General features: G+C 40.8%; 1 protein-coding gene and 1 long non-coding RNA gene across 2 annotated transcripts in view; one reads left to right on the top strand and one right to left on the bottom strand.

The window, feature by feature from the left end:
- The window catches only part of rbks (ribokinase), a 36,778-nt gene that overhangs the window by 7,170 nt on the left and 8,775 nt on the right, over window positions 1-20,833 (top strand). The window contains exons 3-8 of the mRNA XM_032501323.1: window positions 2,884-3,016; window positions 4,024-4,087; window positions 4,475-4,537; window positions 5,562-5,726; window positions 10,973-11,064; window positions 17,870-18,061. Of these exons, the coding sequence (XP_032357214.1) occupies window positions 2,884-3,016; window positions 4,024-4,087; window positions 4,475-4,537; window positions 5,562-5,726; window positions 10,973-11,064; window positions 17,870-18,061 (709 nt within the window). The remainder of the gene's footprint in view (window positions 1-2,883; window positions 3,017-4,023; window positions 4,088-4,474; window positions 4,538-5,561; window positions 5,727-10,972; window positions 11,065-17,869; window positions 18,062-20,833) is intronic.
- The window catches only part of LOC116670692 (uncharacterized), a 15,800-nt gene continuing 914 nt past the window's right edge, over window positions 5,948-20,833 (bottom strand). Inside the window, exon 3 of the long non-coding RNA XR_004327096.1 lies at window positions 5,948-5,958. This is a non-coding gene — a long non-coding RNA (uncharacterized LOC116670692). The remainder of the gene's footprint in view (window positions 5,959-20,833) is intronic.

Raw genomic sequence — 20,833 nt, 5'->3', positions numbered from 1 at the left:
GTTATTATGGAACCTACGCAACTTCTGGGCAAGACCCGCCCTTCAGTAGCATTCACACGCCACTATTGGCCAGGTGTCCGCGAGGTAACGGAACACGATTTGTTCAGGTCCTATCCAGTCGGCTATCCTAACCTTAACTACTCGAGGTCAATGCCTAACCCCAACTAATCGGGCTGCTTCGTAGGGCGGGACTTGCCTACAAGTTGCGTTGGATCAATAATAATGCGTTAGTGACCTGTGTATGACGGACACAGATGCTTATTCTAACAGGATAATCCTTTCAGCATCTACACCTGACAAAAAGCCTTCCTGTCAGTCAGTCTACGAGCATCATGCACTCCACCAAAGAAAATAAGTAAAGTAAAGAAAGAAAGTAAGGACACGCTGGGGAATTAGAATGAACTAGATTAAGTAGAACTATCCACCACATTGTTGCCATTGTTATCATTGTCTTCTTCTGTAAAACAACTCAAGACGTTTGGTCATTAAGAGGACAATCCTAACAGAAAATACTTGCATATGTTCCGTGAAGTATTCAGTAGGCTACTACTGTAGGTTTAAATAAATTTAAATTACATGAGAAGATCTATGCATTGTCTAGCGTTAAACTAGAGCCACAATTAGTTTATCTTAGCATAGTTTTTCCCTTTTGTGTCTATGCATTAAACAAACAGGATGTATTTTGATAATTGCTAAGGTGGTTATATGCCAGGCTGGCTGTTTCCAGTCTTAGCTCAGCTCAGGCTCAACTGTCTCCGGACTCTAACTTCATATTTAGCGTACAGAAATATTCCAAGCAACACTGGCATATTTAACATCTGACTCTCTATTCAAACATTTGTTTAACTGTCTACCAAAAGTGGTCCCTCAAATGTATCAAATGTAAAAGAGGAGACATAGAAGTTGTATGTAACTATGACCAACATAGCCCAGTGATTTCAGGAAGGCCAAACACGAACTAATCAAACAGTACAGAGCACCCAAAGGGACGTTCTAGGAAATTTGTTGATTTGCTTTCCTTCCAAGAGCTTGTTGAGACTCTAATATGTGGACACCAAAGTAGAAACCACCACCAGCAGCCAGTTAGCTTAGCACAAATATGGTTATTTGTCAAACCTACTCTTGTCTGGTCTTCCTGGGGTTTGATCAGAATATAATGTGTTTATCAGTGAGCTTTAAAGGTGCTGGCTTTGGTACATTTGGACAGTGCCAGGCTAGCTGTTTCCAGTCTTTGTGCTAAGCTAACTGGCTGCTGGCATTAGTCATATTTACCATAAAGCTTTAACAGTGGGCTCAAGCTTTGTTTTTTTCTTTATGACAGACATGGATTGAGCGAGGAGCCCCATAGCCTAATATTTTTTTTTCTTTTTCACATGGAAGTAGATAGTTACCATTCTAAAAGATTTTGTCCCAACAAACCCTAGCTTCTTTAAATAAATGTGTAGATTGGAGTCCATGTGACGGTTCTACTTTTATCACCAAGAGACACAGAGCTGTAACACAGATAATAACAAAAGAAAGTAATAAAATGTATTAAACCTGCAAGTAGCATATTCCAATGTATAAGAATAGTATATGTAGAAGTGTAAGTGTGTGTGTGTGTGTGTGTGTGTGTGTGTGTGTGTGTGTGTGTGTGTATGTGTATGTGTTCAACCTTTGTTCCATATCCTTCTCACCACATTTTAGCCTCACTGACCCTACATCCTGCTATAGCTTTGGGCATTTTAGTGTTTTCACACGCCGGTGCAAAAACAACAGCATTTATAGCAACCTCCAGTGTTTGCCACCAGCGTCTCAGTTACTGGAAATCTTGGGATTGAGTGAGCTCACTGTAATAGCACACCTGCCACAAACACACAAGTATAAAAAAGAGCATCAACAGGGTGAAAAACAAGTTTCTGACAACGTTTTGCTATCCGCAAACCCTTTGGCCCTGGGTAGTGCTGGCCCGGGGCCAGACCACAGCATCCAGACGTACAGTATGAAGCTGTCTGTTGTCTCTCCCCAATGTTACTCACCACCCAGTCTGACTCCATGATTGGAGGAATCAGGGAACAGACAGCTCCTCCTGAGGGCACCCACCTGTGGCATATCAAACTTGAGGGGATGGGCAGGACTTTACCCAACCCATGATGAGTCAGGCATTACTGGTGCGGACAGTGTCAAGTTGAGACATCTATGGGTTTTACTGGTTGCATCACTTGTAAATGTAAAGATACTTGCATGGGCTTAACTGACTGAAATCCCGGTTAAATATGGAATGCTTCTAAGAGCAATGAGGCAATATCAAACTCCATCTTCTGCCTGTGTTTTATTAATGCTGTTGTGTTTAAGTATGGAAAACTGGTTTATGTGTTTGGAGGGGTGGGGTGGGGTCCTATGCTCTATTAATTTCTGTATTGATTGCAAGACCAAAAGATAAAACGCCAAGACAACCCAGAAACCTAATCTTTGCGTGTTTTGCACATTTTCCAGTGATAAAATATACAGCTCTGTAGGGTTATCTTCACATTATGAAATCTTCCCTTAGTCCTTGGTTTCACAAAGAACTTACACCGCCAAATTAAACTGAGTTTTGTTTTTCAAAGTTTGATGGAGCATTTGAAAACTTTTGAGGTGGAAAAAGCAAAGCAGAACCTTTCATTATGAGGGGACTCCTTTGTAAATGTTCTTATTTGTTTATTTTATATCATGTCTTTATTCTTTTGCACTGTTTATTGTTATGCACCAAATCCTTACCAATTCAAATTCCTTGTATAGTCATTGCATGTGCAAACATACTTTGCAATAAACCATTTCTGATTCCTACATTTTCATCCTCCAAATACAAACATTTTGAATGTGAAAGTTAATCCTTAAAATTGTGCTTATTTTTCCCCTCAGCCAGGCACCAAGGCTACCCAAAGCCGGGGAAACCATCCATGGTCACAAGTTCTTCATTGGCTTTGGAGGGAAAGGGGCCAACCAGTGCATACAGGCTGCAAAACTGGGGGCCAAAACCGCTATGGTCTGCAAGGTATGACACTCAAAATACCAATAGCATGCGCTGCTGCTGTGCTGTAGAGTCTGTTCACAGTATCAGTTCTGAGCCTAGCATGATGAAGTTCTTACTTGTCCAATGTTTGGCTCATCTGTGTCTTACTCAGGACAAATAATCAGCTACCATAATCCACCAACTAGTTAACACCTCCGATAAAAACCTCATAGCTTCGTTCACTGTTAAGTCATTTCACCGCATCAACTCTCCATGCCTCATTTTCTCTTGATCAATACTATACCACATGCATACGCCCACCCACGCTTGCGTGGCTTCAAACAAGTCTATTCCCATACCATACAACCCAGAGTCTCCAATCAGTAAGCTCAGTGTGGCCTTTCAACCTGAGCACTAAAGCACCGAAGTCCCACCTCTGTCAGAACAAAGAGGCCCGATCGATAACAACCCAGTGCGGGAGGAGCTCTCCGGGCATGGGGAGAACCCAAAAATAGACATCCGGGCTTGTCAAAAACATCCAAGACGGAAGGCCGCTCTTCACAGAGAATGGGGCCAAGCAGCCCATACCAGCCCAACCCATTATCCAAGGCAGCTCGAAGTGCCCGAGTTTTGGCACGTTTTTTTGGAAAGCGTGGGTTCGAAGTAGGCGCCTCGGGGCAAGGTGGGGACCCCTTCTACAACCCAAAGTAGCTACAGATGTGGACATCCCTATGCGGTTCAGGGAAAGAGGGGAAGGAGGGAAAGAAAACGAAAGCGAGGTGGGCATGAAGAGGCGTGAAAGAAGGGGTTAACGTGTCTTCAAGGCTTGGCGCAGCTGGCCGTGTGTTTGCGCGTGTGCGTTTGTTGACTTTGTGTGTTCGTTTTTGCACATTTTCGGCGGCGGCACCATGCCAGTATGCTGGCAGGGCACACGAAAATCCAACCCAACTGAGGTTTGAGTATACCACTTTTCAAAAGTTGCCGCTAACCAAGTCTGACCCCGCTGACACTCTCTTTGTTGTAATCGTTTTGCCTTCAATCTTTTCTAGGTTGGTAAAGACTTCTTTGGAGACAATTACATTCAGAACTTCAAGGACCACGGTGTGCACACAGGTACTCTTTTTTAGCATTACATTTTTTTGCATTACTTTATATTCCATATTGGTTGCCATGTCCACGTTGCATGTGAAAAAGTCCAAATCTAGAGCAATCCTTTATTTTTAGTTACTCAGAGCTTTTGGATACACGTTAAGGTTGCTCTATTGGTAAGGCCAATGGTTGTTAAACCACTTGGATTGTTAAAAAGAAATAAAGTTGCTTTTTAAAAGTTGGGCTCAGTGCACATATCAGACTTCAGATGTTTGTGGGCTATCTCTTTTTAGTCACAAAATTGAGCCAAGTGGTTACTATGGTGACATTTTGGGTTTTTCAGAGAAGTGTTTGGTAAAAGACATGCTATCAAACTCTGTTTTGCACCGTTCGCATTCCCCTCTGTCTCAGACTTTGTAGGGCAGACCTCTGACGCAGCCACAGGAGCTGCCTCCATCATTGTCAACGATGCAGGTAAATGCTTTTGCCACAAGCCAGCACCCTGCTCTGATCAACAAGCTTTGAGTTGTGGAAATGGCCTCATACATGCACAACCAAAATTCCATGTGTGTGGAATCGGCACACTCTTTCTCACTTCTACACACAAGCAGAAACTCACACACGCTGTATGCCCATGCAGTTAGTTCCGCCATCGACTCACCACTGTTCAAGTGGTTACCGGACACACACACACACACACACACACACACACACACACACACACACACAAACCATGTTGAGAATCCACAGGTTCCAATCTGCAAAGATCAAAAACTTTTCACGTAACACAGAACAGGTATTGTCATTTAGCAAATACAGACAGCTCTCATGGTATGTGGATGCTCTCTTGGATTCCTTTTTTACCAATTAACATAGTCAAGAAGTACATCCGCATACCTCATTTACAGTGAAGTGTTTGAATTCAATTTTTTGGATGAAGAAAGAGGTCTGACTGAAAGGGGCTAATTGAGAGATTGCAGTTCAGAAATTGTCACCCATAAAACAATGTGAAAATGGAATTTTGCATCAGTGTGAAAAGGTCAATTCATTATTCATTCAAATGTGTTGAGCAATTTCCTAAAGTGATGAAAAGACATGCTCAAAAAGAAGAAGAAAAAACAATGCATATTAAAACATTAGGGTTTCTGTGTTTAAACTTGGTCTTATTTAACATATTTTGAAGGGTACAATGTGATTGAGTATATGATTAAAGGGTTAATAAGGCATGACAATTTTGATGAAACTACACTATTGACGCCCTGTTTGACACTGTACATATTTCCCATTGTCACGCCAAATGCCATTTGGTATATTGCCCTTCTAACATAGTGTATACATGTAAAAGATGTGAAAAAATATAATGTTCAGTGAGTCACCACAGTTTCTTACGTCACATATCCCCAATTTAGCCCTATTTATGGACTAGAAAGTTTTTATGGATTCTCAAAGTCAGCATACAGTGGCTGTTGTATCCTTAAACGTCTCTTTTGGTGTCCAGGTGAGAATGCCATTGTGATTGTGGCCGGGGCCAACATGCTGCTGAGCAGTGAGGAGCTGCAGAAAGCTCTTCCAGCCATCAGTCATGCAAAAGTCCTGGTGTGCCAGCTAGAGGTCAGCCCTCGGACATCCTTGCAGGCACTACGCATGGCTCAGGAGAACAAAGGTCAGTCAGTGTCAGTGTACTGTACTGTACAGTATGTGTCCACAGCACATGTGCAGGTTCCTCTGAAGTCAGAGAGAAAATGATGTATTCTTAAAAAGTATAGAAGATTAAGAGAGTTTGAAAAAGTATAATAATGTCACTCTTATGTAATACAGAACTATTTTATTTTTTATTTTTTTCATCAACTGTGGTAACCACGGTTTTCCAAGGCTCATTTACTCTTTTGTTTGACCTTACAAATTACATGTCATGTTTAGATTAAAAGTTTTTTTTTTATTCAACTGATAATCGCTTCTTTTTTGTCTGTTAAACAAACCCAAAGAGCATCAAAAAACACTGTTGTTGTTTTTTACGTCTGGATCACCCCATGTTGGCTCGATAGGGACCATAAGATGTTGGATCCTAAGTGAGAATGAGAGCTGTGCTCAATGAATATGCATGGTGTTACAATGGATTCTAGTAGTGACAGAGGAAGAAATTGTGTCCAACAAAATATCAAAATGTCCATTGACACATCTCACCACAGAATAATACAGCAGCGTGTGAGAGGATCTGTCTAAATCTAAAGTCATGTTTCAGTTTGTATTCCACATTTACACTGACTCATATCACTGCATCAAGTGAAGTGCAAGAAGCAGATAAATGTAATTTCTGTTTTTCACTAGTGTTTGACAAATCCTAGCTGCTCACATTTACAGCTGTACACACATTACTAAAAGCCAGCAGGGAACTTGTTGTCCTGCATAAACAAAACCTTTTTTTAGACTGCCACCTCCCCCTGTCCGTTCCTCCCTCCACCTTTTTGGTGATAACCAGGTTACTGAGCTCATCATCTCCAACAGCGTCCTATTATTAGCAGGCCTCCGCGTCATTCGCGACGTCTGGGGAGCCTCTCGCCCCTGACATCAGGGCCTGTCGCTGGTAATCGCTCGCTGTAGGCTGCCAGAACGAAAGCGTCGCAGCCATAACCGTGTTGCAGATGGGACACCCAGATGGCCTTGCCGAGCGCCACCCTCTTTTCCAGAGCCCCCCCCCTCACCGTGTCTGCCGTACCATGGGATTAGGCTCTGCATGTGGCACCAGGAGAGTGGCAAGGCGAGCGAAGACGCTTGGCAAAGATGCTACCTCGATGCCGCCGCATCAGAGCTCTGCACAAATGGAGTTCTCTGGAGAGAATGGGTGTTAATGGGTTTGGCAGCGAGGATTTAATACCGCGGGGGTGAAGCGCCGCTCAAATTACGCAAATGTCACCATCAAGCCACACGTACTGTGGATGCCAGTTCTCAGAAACACTTGTCAATATATAACCTAACAAGAAGAGTTTGTTCTGCTTGTGTGTAATTCTTTAACAGCTATACATATGTACACGCATACTTTATTGCCATCTACCATTTATGAGAAGCTAATGGAATTAAAATTAAATTGTAAAAACTGAGGAAATAGTAGTAGAGTTGTGTAGTTTGACTCTTCCGTCTTCCTCCTCCTCTTCCTTGTTCGAGCGAGAAGCCGCTTTTATATTTCACACCAGATGCAATTAGAGCCTCTTAAAGCCCTTTCACACACTCACTGATGACTCATTTATTTTGTGAGTGTGCATGCATGTAAGCGTGTGTGAGAGATCTCTTTCTTACCCTCTTTTCCCTCTGCCCTTGTTTTTCATCCACCTTTCATCTTAAATCAACCCCAGCAACAAACTGCTGTATTTCTGTACTTTCTGAACTGTTCTGGCTGCTCTTCCAGCACATGTGCGACCAGACTTTGAACCTCTGTGCAAAAAAAGCCCAGAGTCAGCACACACCACACCACACACACACACACACACACACACACACACACACACACACACACACACACACACACACACACACACACACACACACACACACACACACACATTACCTGCAGACGTGACTCGTAGTTCACACACCCCAGGATTACCACATCTGTCTCAGCAGCTGTGTGTGTGTGTGTGTGTGTGTGTGTGTGTGTGTGTGTGTGTGTGTGTGTGTGTGTGTGGTTTAACTAACACCTGGAGAGCAAAACAAAGCAACCTGAGACCGACACACCGGTTAATGTGACGTCCACAGTAGCAGCTCCTTGCATCAGAGAGGCAAATCCCTTCATGCATTACTGTATTAGGGATTTCACACAAGCTGCTCCTGCGTGCACATTGATAGGCTTCCATCCTCAGCAGTCTCATTGTATGTATGCTTCATGAGCATCAGGCCTATGCATTTGACATCAGAGCCAAAGTGACACGCTTGACGCAAACACTGTGACCATGCCACAGATGGCAAATGGACAGTGGAAGACAGCATTGTACCAGTTCTGTCCCTGGCTTCAAATAATATGAGTATTAACAATAGTCTGAGTACTGCATGAGTGTGCCTTTTACATGATTCAGGGATACTTTATTTATCCTGTTTACATGGCATACAGCATACGGTTAGTGCTTCACTAACTGACTGATGGTTGTCTGTTAATGCAGCCGAAGTACTCCAATGACAATTATTCCAATTAGTAGCACCGTCAAGCTTCCATATTCGGCACGTCCCATTGTTGTGCTTAATTTGCATCACATGTTTGATATGCATGAGCTTCTGAAGAACATTGAAAAAATATGACGAGGGAAGGGAGGAAAAACAGCAGATTCCGCTTCTGATAGGAAGAGAGGGAGTGAGTTGTTGAAAGCGGTTCTGGAGTGTATCACACTGTCCTCATCAGCAGATTGAGTCTTGTCAATTGCCATGGAACTCTAAATGTTCAGAAATGTATGAATCTGAGCACCTCAAGGATGTTTGACGTGTGTTGTTATAAAGCTGTACTGTACACCGCTTACATACTGAATACAAATTCAGAAAAGGTCACAAAAAGGTTTGTGATTATTTCCTTAAAAGATTTACGTCTTCAGTAGGAACCAATGGGTGTGGAACTGAGTGACACAGACAGGGTAGGGAAGTTGGAAAACTTTTAGAGACTGACTAACGCAGGGGTCTCAAACTCAACTTACTTGGGGGCCGCTGGAAGTAGAGTCTGGGTTTGGCTGGGCCGCATCAAGTATTCCAAAAAAACAACAACTATTTCCTCCAAACATTTGGCTTTAAGCCCCTAGATCTGATATGGTTGGTGAATTTCACAACAACAGACATCACATTGTCAAACCTCAGGCATTTGCCGCAAAGAGTACTTAGCTAGCTTGACAACCGTTACGCCGCTGTCAGGAGACTACTACGGTAGCCCATAAGTGACAAGCGCAATGACAAAACGTTTCAGAACGCGCGGGCCGCACTAACACTTAACTTTGATGTCAAGTAGGGGGCCACAAAATATCATCCCGCGGGCCGCAATTGGCCCCCGGGCCGCGAGTTTGAGACCCATGGACTAACGTCTTGGCTCTTGTCATGGCTTTTGCTAACAGTTTTTAAAAAAACGCAAGTGTATTTGCTAGTTTAAGACCATCCAAATAACAAATGCACCTGCTCCCATCTGTGCACCCATGGGTGTGCTGGTCTTACAGGGAGGTGTGTTCAAGTGCATTCTGGGTGTATTGCTATCTTGAGGCAGCGGGAAGTGATCGCGGCATTGACCGACAAAAACTTCTTCTTTTTTTTTTTTAATTCTTTTTTGGGGCATTTTAGGCCTTCATTTCCACAGGACAGATGAAGACATGAAAGGGGAGAGAGATGGGGGAATGACATGCAGCAAAGGGCCGCAGGTTAGAGTCGAACCTGCAGCCAAAGCGTCGAGGAGTAGACCTCTATATACAGTATGTGAGCCTGGTCCATTTAACACGGCCACACAAAACCTGTTCCAAAGTCAACAGCATTTGTTATATGTGCCCGGCACACAGACCCTTTTTTCCGCCGTCAAACTAGAAAAAGTGGATTTGTACACGCCCTAAAATCACCTGCGCCCGGCGCTTAATGCCGTGCACCTAGATTGGTAAAATAGGGCCATAGAGTGCTGACAACAGGCAAAGGGGGAGACAGAGATCCCTCCTTATATGCAAAACTGAGGCATCAGAATTCAGAGCTCTCGCACTTGTCTTGGAAACAAAAGTGATGGAAACCAAGGTGTAATTCGATTGACTGAGAGAGAGAGAGAGAGGGAAAGAGAGAGAGAGAGACAGAGAGGAGAGAGAGAGAGAGAGAGAGAGAGAGAGAGAGAGAAGAAGAGGATTCAGAAAGAACCTTGTGTCAAGTTTTGGTGACATGGCCTTGGCTCATGTGGGTATACATACAGTATACAGTATCTACTATAAGTGTGTTGAAAGAGAGAGACGTTATTTCCACTTTTTCTAGCGAGCAGCCCAGCATCCACCTCAAAGCGCCAGGTGGCCAGAGCCCTGCACAAACCCACGCAGCTGCTCTCTTATGTGCCCACGCAAACACACACACACACACAACTAGGCACACTTTTGCACAACAGACTTTGATGTCACCAACATTGAACATATATTTCACTCACAAACACACACACACTTGCATGAAGCTTTATTTTGTATACAGCTATCAGAATTAATCGCTTCGTCAAGCTGGGCTTATCCTCACACATACACAGAAATCATGGTATTAGATGCATTAATGCTCTGTGCTCATGAATATGCATAAGACAGTGATGTGCAACACGTACAGAGGATTACTTCTGACAAACACTCTTGCTCTCTCTCTCGCTCTCACCCTCTCTTATGCTCCCGAACACACAGAGAAAGGGTCACAACTCTCACCCACACACAGACACACATACTATAAAGGGTTATAAGCATCACGTTGACACACACACACACACACTATCCTATAACTGCAGGGGTTCCAGCGCCCCACAAAAAGCTGCAGGATGTGAGGCCGTTTCCAACAGCGTTTTCTTTTTTCTCCGGTGTTCTTTTCCAGGGAATGCTAATTTAATCGTTTAAAAGGTGCCTTTTTATAGACACTTATCCACTTGAGTTTTGCCTGCGAGAGCAATTCCCGCTGGTAGCCCGCTAGCCTTTGTTCCCATTGAAAGTTTAATTAAGGTAATGTCAGACCTTGACGGTGAAGCTTAGCAAATGGAAAAGAAACATCACACAATTGTAAAATGTGTCAGTGAGGGACACTATCACAATTGAATCCCTTTAACTGGGAATAACTGGGAACACTGTTATTTTTTTTAACCCCAATGATTGCATGCTAACCTAAATGACCTATAGATTATAATGTTTAACACTGTGGTCAATAATATGGATTACTGCTTGTTTTTTGTTACAGTGAAGACAATATTCAACCCAGCGCCGGCCATTCCTGACTTGGATAAAGATTTCTACAGAGCCTCTGATGTGTTTTGCTGTAATGAGTCTGAGGTGATGAATTTCACACAAAGACACACACACACACACACACACACACACACACACACACACACACACACAGACACACACACACACACAGTATTTATCAACGCAGCATTTAGGCTTCCTCACACAATGTCTCTGACCAGCTTTCTGTTCTCGCACCGCATAAGTGCAGTTTACATTGATATCTGTGGTAGATTTAGTATCAAAATTCATAGTCATTTTTTAAACAAAATGGGTTCTCAATTTCATACAGAGATAAACAAAAGCAGGCTTTGTATTGTAAGATGAAATGTCACTATCTGGTTTAATCAGTGTAGCTAGCTAGGTAACTAAGCTAGCTCCGTGAGTTGCTTGAAAATTCTGTCTCCGGCTGACTTTAATGATTCCAGCAGACCCCTTTTTTTTTTTTTTTTTTTTAAATCTCTGTAAAAGGGAGTCTTGAATATGTACATAACTTTATGGCTATGGTTTGTTAAAAGACTGAGGCTAAGCTGAATGTCCCAGGCAAAAAGTCAGTCAAATTTATGTAGAAAAATTGAAATGAAGTTACAGTGTTTTACACTATCTTGGCCGGAGTTACTTCCCAAATCCAATAAAAAGCAGAAGAGAGCAGCTAATGTAAGCTTAAGCTTTGATAACATTCAAGAATGGCTTTCACCTAGAAGGGTAATGCTACACGGTGGATGTGCTGGTCATGCACGGTGGCTTTTACATAACCTGTAACCCCACAAACTAATGTAGCTAGTTCCTCCTTTGCCTTGGTAGTAAAACGTGGTTACTGCTGTAGGTAGTTAGCTAGTGAGCCAGGCATGCTAACTTTTGCAGCTTACAATAGAGCGGAACATAGGTGTCGATTTACGTTTTCCTCTGTGGGTGCTCAAGCCCTTTAAAAAAATAAGTAGTCAAAAAATGTTTTCATTTCAGAGCCTTAGGAAATGGACAGCGCCCAACACAAACACACGCCTAGTAACTCGAAAATAGATAAGAATTCAACTCAGGAAAGCACCACTTCTCACAATACAGATAGGATTGGAACAGGTGTGGAATGAGAAGTTTAACTGACACGTAACCTCGATCAGCGCTCACACGTTCCACTTTACACTCATTTTAAATGAATGTAGCCTACTGGCAGTCTGGTACACGTGGGTGCTCAGTATTTTCGGTGGGTGCTCCCATTGTATCAGCGCCTATGGAGCAGAAAACATTGTTTATTCCACTCCTTGAACTTTGACCTGGTAATTTTGGTTTTAGAAAGGCTAAAAAAACAGACACAACCTTCTACTTAGCAAATGGTCAATTAACAGGGTTTCCGCAAGGTGTAAAATAAATCACTCTTCAAAAGTCTTAAAAGTATTGTGTTTTATGTCTTCAATAATTTTTAAAAGGTCTTTATTTTCCTACGTCCAAGTAACGCTATCTGTAATGCACATTGAAATGTTTTTTTATTTTTTATTCGGTGGTGTTGTAGTTTTTTCTCTTGTTTTATCACTCATCCACGTATAATTTTCTGTATATGTACGGATTATTATTACTCTGTGTCACTTTAATTCAATTTGAATACACTTATTTACTTTGCATGGTGACTCTGTATTTCATTGTACTTTTATGTCGTGATATAGGCCTTAAATTCCATTCATAAAGGTCTTAAAAAGTCTTAAAATTGACTTGGTAAAACCTGCAGAAACCCTGATTATGTCATGATTGGTAAAATCAACCCAAGCTGCTGTTTGAATGTGTCAACACTTTTTAAACCAACCCGTTAAACAGTAACTTTGGATGTGCAGCCCTGAGTCAGGTAGGTTGAAATATTTCTTCATCTTCTCTGTGAAAGGAAAAGATCAGAGGTTTGAGATGTTGTGAGCGCCCACACATACACACACCTTTTCACAGTGATTCAACTGTGTCTCCTGGGTCATGACCCCTGCCAGCACATCAATAACCCCACTGTAGCCTTTACCCACACATGTAAACCCCTCCGGTACGAAGAGGGAAATCAGTACCTCTCCATCCTTTTACGGTAGAAACTAGTGTCACGGCACCTCGTGTCTCGACTGTCAGGCGATGACAGATGAGTGTCGGGGGGCAGGGTTAGATGGGAAACGTAGTAAAAACAACAAGGCAGATGTGCTCTTTGAGTCAGCCACCCCCTCGGGGATAAAGTGGATGTGAGTTTGTCTTGGAGTCTCTATTGGATGTGGTGATGCAGCGCGGAGAGAAGCTGTAGCCAGGTGTTGGGACATGAAAGGGAGAGCTGACGAAAGTGCAACATGTCTTATCTTATTATTTTTTTTTGGTCAGGTCATGGAGGTACAGTCATGTTATGTAGAAGACAGTATGCAGGGGTGGAAAGGGCACTAAATTACCCCACTCAGGGACAGGTAAAGGTGAATTAAGATTTGTTTTTCTTTGCTTCACATACAGTATCTTGAACAGTTAAGAAGCATTTTTAGATGTGATGCAATGCTAAAAGGAAAAGAGGACAATATTTAACGTGGTACTTTTTATGTTAAACAACTCTTTCAAGCAGCATTTATCGTTGATTAAAAGTCCAAAACTCAGTAAATTGTTACTTAAAATAACTATTGCTACTGTAGCTTAATGTTATTAGACTTGTAAAATTGCAATAAGAAAAGGAGGAAGTGCTACTTGGATCTGACAGTAATGAAACACAAATCAGCTGCTTCTTATGCAATGGGAGGCACAATATTCAATACACAATTGTTTTGTTTTTTTTAATTCACAAAAAGTCAAGAGACACTGCTTTGTTAAAAAAAAAAAACTATTCATTATCAGGGCTACAAACAAGATTATTTTATCATTTCAACACAACATCACTTTTACTTACTTTATTATGTTTCTTTTTTTCTTTCTTTCTTCCATTTACATGTGGTATATTGTTTAAAGAAAATGTGCATAGAGCTTATATTTATATACATATGTTACTCTGTGTACATCCCTTGAGCTGTTACAGGTGTAATAGGAGAGCAGGATGTTGCTGCACAAATGATCATACGCAAATACTGATATTAATATTTGTACTTTAACAAAGCAGTGTGCCTTGATTTTGTTTTGGAAAACAAAATCCTCTAATTACTGTATGTATAAATAATTATTTTTGAAATATGGTTATATGCCATGTTATTGGATGTTTTGTTGTTGCGTTGAGTTTTGAGCTGTTGAGCTGTGTAACTTTTTTAATCTACTAATATTTTAGTTGCATTTCACATTGTTTGTACTGATGATTCAGTAAACGTTTTAACGGCTGTTCATGTACCATGAGAAAAATTGTATTACCCTTGTCCACTTTCCTCCTCAAACAGTTCATAGTATACAGTAAAGCTTATAAAGATCTAATTATTCAAATGTATAACCATTATATTTAAAGAAAATATAGCAGTGTAAAAGGTTTTGGTCAACACAAACTGATGCAGGAGCCAACTAATTAGATACCATATACCAATATGATAAATATACCAAAATAAAATTATGTTGTTAAACACTGTGGAAAGCAAAAGTGAAAAAACTCACACTCATAAATATACAGTACAAAATGACCAAAATGACCGCACATCAATTCCACCTGGCCTTTTGTAATATGGCTAAACATATACACTCTTGTCAAGAGCTCTACAAAGCATATGCCTTATGCAGTGTGTGTGTGTGTGTGTGTGTGTATGTATGCATGTGTGTTAGTCTGTTAGAGATAAGCATGCACAAACACACACACACACACAGCCAGCGAGAGAGCCATAATTCAACTTTCTCATATTCTTGTACACAGAGGGAGGTAGATTGATTCCCTGCCCTGGTGGGAAGCTGATGACTAACAAAACGGTTCTTTTTTCTCTCCTAGCATCCGACAAAACCGGGGTGGCTGCGGGCTCTAAAAGCACCGATACACTCTGTGGTTTATTTTTGAACTGTGCAAGGTCATTGTTCACTTTGACAGAACATAAAAGCAGAGGGGATCAGATCCTCAGACCCTTATTCAACGCTAGTATGAACCGTGCCTCAACCCCTCCCATGCGGGGTTATACCTGGCACACATTCTGTACAGGTGTGTTTGTGTGTGGTCTCACTATACTATGCTCAAGCTGAAGGGTGGGGGTGGGGGGGGGGGGCTTAAGGATGACAAAGTGCAGGCCCTCTTTGATCCACAGCCCACATTCTACGCTGAAGTGCTTTATAGGGAGAGGAATAATCTTTGATGTCCACCGGAGGACCTCACTTGTCTCAGTGGCTCCGCATCCACAGACCTGAAAGATCCCACACTCACTTTCATAGAAGCATGATCATACCATAGAGAAAACAAGAAATGTGTTGTGATATTTTGTTGTTATCCTTGTATGTTTTCATGCTGCTAGTATTTATAAAGCACGGGGATTTTAGACCTGTAATTGCTGCAGCAAATTAAAGGGGAAGTCCACCATAAAATGAATTCCACATTGTGTTTAATTTAAGTTCTCGAGGAACACTAATCAAATTCCATGTGGTTTGGTGGACAAATGTCTAAAAAAAAAGTCTCCTCTTCGTTAAAAAATTATCAAAACTGCACATCTGTTAGTGTGGTTTCTTTTTTATTATTGTGTTACAGTGCTAAACAATTAATGCACTAGACTAGACAAGAAAACATCAGGATGCATTCAATGTCTATGCAAGTTTGCAAAAAAATGTTTTGGAGACAAAAAAGAAAAACTGGCCTTTCTATCTTACGTTGAGTGTGTGTAGGGTTAAGAGGGGAGAGAAAACTGGGCACTCAGATAGCTATGTTGGTAGAGCGGGTCCCCCTATGTGGAGGTTGCATATCATTCCCCCCCTCTCTCCCCTTTCATGTCCTCAGCTGCCCTGTCAAATGAAGGCCTAAAAATGCCTCAAAATTAATCTTTAAAAAAAAAAGGGAGGGGGACGCAAATGGAATATTTCTATTTCTTTGGCTCAAATTTCACAACAGAGATTCAATTTGCCGGACTCTCATCACAAAAATAATATACTAGGATTTTGCTCCCAAAGTCTCAAATCACACGCACAAATAAAACATCTAAACAAATTTAGCAATATCTCACAAAATTGTTATCAGATAATTGTATCAAACAGTAACGTATCCAGCAGAGGTCATTCCCTCACAATTATACAAATTCTAATAAGACAAAAATGCGTTCATGCAAATGTCAGCATTCAAAATGATGTAGACTAAGAATGACATCGCCAAGCTTTAAAATAGTATTTTAAATATAAATAATAAATGATAACTGCAGTAAATCCTGCATTCACCCAACACAAAATGATGCTTGCCAACGTACTTCATTGCATCAATTCACTTCTCTTTGTTCTGTACAAACCACAGAGTTGGTTTCTACTAAAGACACCAAAACCTAAAAAAAAAAAAATTAAAAATAAATAAATATTTAAATCACTTGCAATTTCACTGTATTCATCGAAAATACAATAATCTACAGTAATTCTGTAATGCCTAGAAGCTTATAATATTAAACAACAATGTGCACTATACAGTATACTGTTGCATTTTGACTTTAGACCTTTTTTCCACTATTTGAACAGCATGGCGGTGGTCATAAAGTAGCAATTATGTTGCAATGGTGCTCACCCGGGAAATAAAGATAAATGCCGGGAGACACTGTTATAGACACTGAAGCTAATATGAAGGGTTTTTCTATTGAGGAATTAGTTTTAGTCATTTTGTGTTTTATGCTATGTGTAAGGACAGCATGTTGTTTCAAGAAGATAACGTAACACTTTACTTATAAGAATGTCACGACACCCATGACACGCATGACATGGGTTAGAGTTCATGTGACACATGAACTCGAACCCTAACCATAACTTGTCATGACAAAACCGAATGACACTTACTAAAAGAAGTGTTATGTCATAAACATTTATGCCTTGTTTATAATGTTCATGGCATGTTCATGACAGTGTCATGTCACTCTTATGTTGAAAACTTCAAGTAAAAAGTTAACGAATGCTTTTCTAAAACGTTCTCTAAAGCCTCAGCTATGCTTGCAAATAAACCTGCCATCCAATTGCCTTTAATCACCAGAATAAAATAATAATGTGGCTCATCTTCATCAAGGCAGCCACTTACTCTGGAGAGAACTGCTGTGGTTCTGAGTTTCCTTGAAGTTCCTCAAACATCAGCTGCAGAAACATCAGCTGGAGAGTCCTGCTACGTCACTGTTTAGTCATTTTGGAGCCAGATGAACCATCGTAGTCCGAGACTCGACTCTTTGAAAATGTTTGGCCCGCAGACTGCTGACGGATCTAGCAAATCCTTAACAGACTGAATGTGTTCTGAGATGAGTCTGTCTGACGACAGTCATTGTGTGATCAAGAGCTGACTCATCACAGAACTGTTAATACAAAACGACTTGTAAAATACTAATGAGGGATTCTTGGACTTAGTAAATGGTTGTGATGCACTTTGGTGTGTCTTTTAAAGAGAGAAAACAAGCTTTTAGTTTTATATTTTATCTTAAGGGAGGATTTTAAGTCATTGCTTTGACTTCTTGCATGTTACACACACTCGTTGGTAGGGGGTGTTTGCCTTAGGGAATTTCCATAACAGTATCCCACTGAAGTGCTGGCTTTGCCTTATCTTTCATTTTCATTCCTAACCTCTGATTGACATACAGTAGCTCCCTGAACAACAGAAGAAAAAAAGACCAGAAAATCTCTTGGAAAAATTGTCCCATCATCGTCATGCTAAATGAGATGAATGTTTAGATGAAGAGTGTGTTCTTTACGTGATTGTCTGCAGTGGGTAACCTCTGCTCCTCTGGTCTCCTTACAGGCTGAGCTGCTGACTGGTTCCTCAGTGACGGATGTGGAGGAAGCGCATGCGGCCGGTCAGGAGCTGCTGAAGAGAGGCTGTGGGTCAGTCATCATCACTTTGGGATCCCAAGGGTGTGTGGTTCTCAAGGCACAGGAGCCTGCAGCAAAGAAACATGTTCAAACTGCTGCAGTCACAACAGTGGATACTACGGTAAGCATGATGCATATACAGTATACAATATTAAATATACAGTATGGATATATATATATATATATATATATATATATATATATATATATATAAAATATTTTTATAGTACTCCTATTGAGATATTTTTTTTTCACAATCTTCAAGTCTTTTTTTGCTGAAATTATAACAAGAATTACCAGAGTAAATAAATAAATATATGAACTGTATATACTGTGTATATATAAAACATCTCATACAACATATTCAGTTTATAGTGTATAAAAATGTGAAAACAATCTCACGCAGCATATTCATTACAGTGTGAAAATATAAAATCCCTTTACTAGCAGCACGGCTCTAGCAAGGCAATATCACACTTTTTTGTTAGCACTGTCATTGTGAGTGTGTTAGCATGCTGACGTTAGCATTTAGCTCAAATCCCCATTGTACCAGTTCATTTTCTTAACTATGTAATCACTTATTTCTTTGTCTAGTATATAAAATGTCAGAAACTGGTGAAAATGCCCATCAATTGGATGCCTTTGTCTTATGCTTGAAGAAATATCATTTAAAATGATATATATTTATATATATATATATATATATATATATATATATATATATACAGTGTATATATTTTTTAAATATTATATTATTAGTTTTTATATTATATATACTTTTTAAATAGATAATTATTCATTTACTAAATTATTTCCTTCAAGTGATAATCATTTTAAAGAATAAGTTTGACTATTTAAACATTGTCCATATGCAGGTTATGAGTGAGGAGAAGGTGATAGCACCCATGATGAAAAATGTTTTTAATGGAAAGTTATGTCAACCAGCCCACTCCTCACTGGAAGGAATATCTTTAAAGTTGGTCTTTTCAACAATAACAGAGGAACATATTATTGTTCACAGAAATTCAGCAGATTCCACATCACTTCCAAAACAAAAGATTGTCACACAGAACTTTTTATCTTCCCGTTCATCAGAGTCAAACGAGCACATAGTTGCTCAAGTGGAACGGTGACCACCGGCAGTTTCCTCTCCTTAGAGGACAATGTGAATTTTTTAAAAGAGGCCAGCGTCGCGTGACTCATATCACACCGGCCTCTGTGGCTTGTTTTCGTCACAGAAGCCTAAGCTACATGTGTGCTACATTTCCTGTCTCTGAGGGTTTTGTGGGGCCTGTGTTCTACCAACCGAATACGTCACCGCACAGAGGTGTTAATCACCTCTTTGGGCTTACCAGGTTTGATTAAAACCTTTTAATTGTTTGTGTAATGGATTATTTTACTGACTAGTTCCCCTGGGGACTTTTATATTACTAAAATTTCCATATGCTGTTCATCATGAATCATTGTGACAAAAACTGGAGTATAACAATTACAAGCGTATATGTGATTTTACATATGTGATTGTATTTCTAAATGGGCATATGTATTGCTTTCTTTGGTCCCATCTCGGAGTTGTGGGCAAAACAACACATTTGAGGATGTCATCACGGGCTTTGGGAAACACTGATCCACATTTTTCACCATTTTCTAACATGTTATAGACCAAACAACTAATCGATTAATCGAGAGAATAATCAACAGATTCATTGATGGATGAAAATAACCGTTAGTTGCAGCCCTAATGCAAAAGGAGCTAAACAGCCGCATCTCCTTTTTTTCCCTTTGCCATTTGAAGAATAAAGGGCTTGACCTCCTCCGTGCCCCCACATTTCAAAGCAGACACACATAACTACCCTTATTCACCATCTTCAAAATGCCCACTTCCAAGTAGCCCCCAGGAGGAACTTACCCACCACCCCTATCCTCCCCCTTCTTCTCCCATGACTCACCTCTTGGGCTTGCATCAGTCAGCAGAAAGCTGTGGTCGCCCCCCTTCCCCCCCCCCCGCGCACACACTCTCTTACCCCACCTCTTCTGTTCTTTGATGGCCCCATAAATTCTGTGGTGTTTAACTCTTTTGGACATTATAATTCCTTTTCCAGTAAAGCCCTTTCTTTTTTTTCCTTTTTTTTTTACTGGAGAGAAAAAAAAACAGGTTGTTATCAAGATCATTATTTACTTCTTTGAGCTTGTTCTGGTAACACAGGCCTCTTCAGTTATGATTACCGCTCCTGTTATTACTGCTTTGATTGTGTTTTCTCTAGCAGTGGTGACAGAAATGTTTTTGAAAGATTGGCTCCAGACTTGTCATCACTGGGCTTTTTTCTTTTCGTGCTCTCCAGTTTGACTAGTATCGGACTGTGAGCTGAGGCCGCATTCTAGGCTGCGATTCTTCGATATCAACACTGTGAGTCACTTGCGGTTTCTCACTATTTTAGCTAGGCTACCGTTCAGCCGGGCGCCGCAGGTGGCATGACCCGCTGATAGCAACTCCACCTTTCTGCCATCTACCATTCTTATTTGGATGCATTTCGTCACTTTGAAAATGTGTCTTTGCTTGATCTAGCTTGGTTAATGATGTGCCAATATGGCTGCTAAATCATTAAACACTAACGATTTCATCATCTGCTCCTCCCACAGCTGTCTGAATAACACATTTGACATGGCACGAGCAATTATGGGCAGAGGCAGGGTCATTAACCTAGATGAATAACTAAGTAAATCCACTCATCTACTGTGGGTCTCCCCCACCCCTCCCCCTTTATCCATTTTTTACCCTTTTGTCTTAAATTGAGTACAGGCTTCTCCCACTGAGATCAGAGCTTTGGCTTTTTTTGTGGACAGTTAAAAGAGGCTGTAGCACACACACACACACACACACACACACACACAC

The sequence above is a fragment of the Etheostoma spectabile genome, chromosome 20 (genome assembly GCF_008692095.1).
Source record: "Etheostoma spectabile isolate EspeVRDwgs_2016 chromosome 20, UIUC_Espe_1.0, whole genome shotgun sequence".
Taxonomy (NCBI): Eukaryota; Metazoa; Chordata; class Actinopteri; order Perciformes; family Percidae; genus Etheostoma; species Etheostoma spectabile.
Note: the sequence above shows the minus strand (reverse complement) of the source record. Positions and strands in the feature narration are given on the sequence as shown.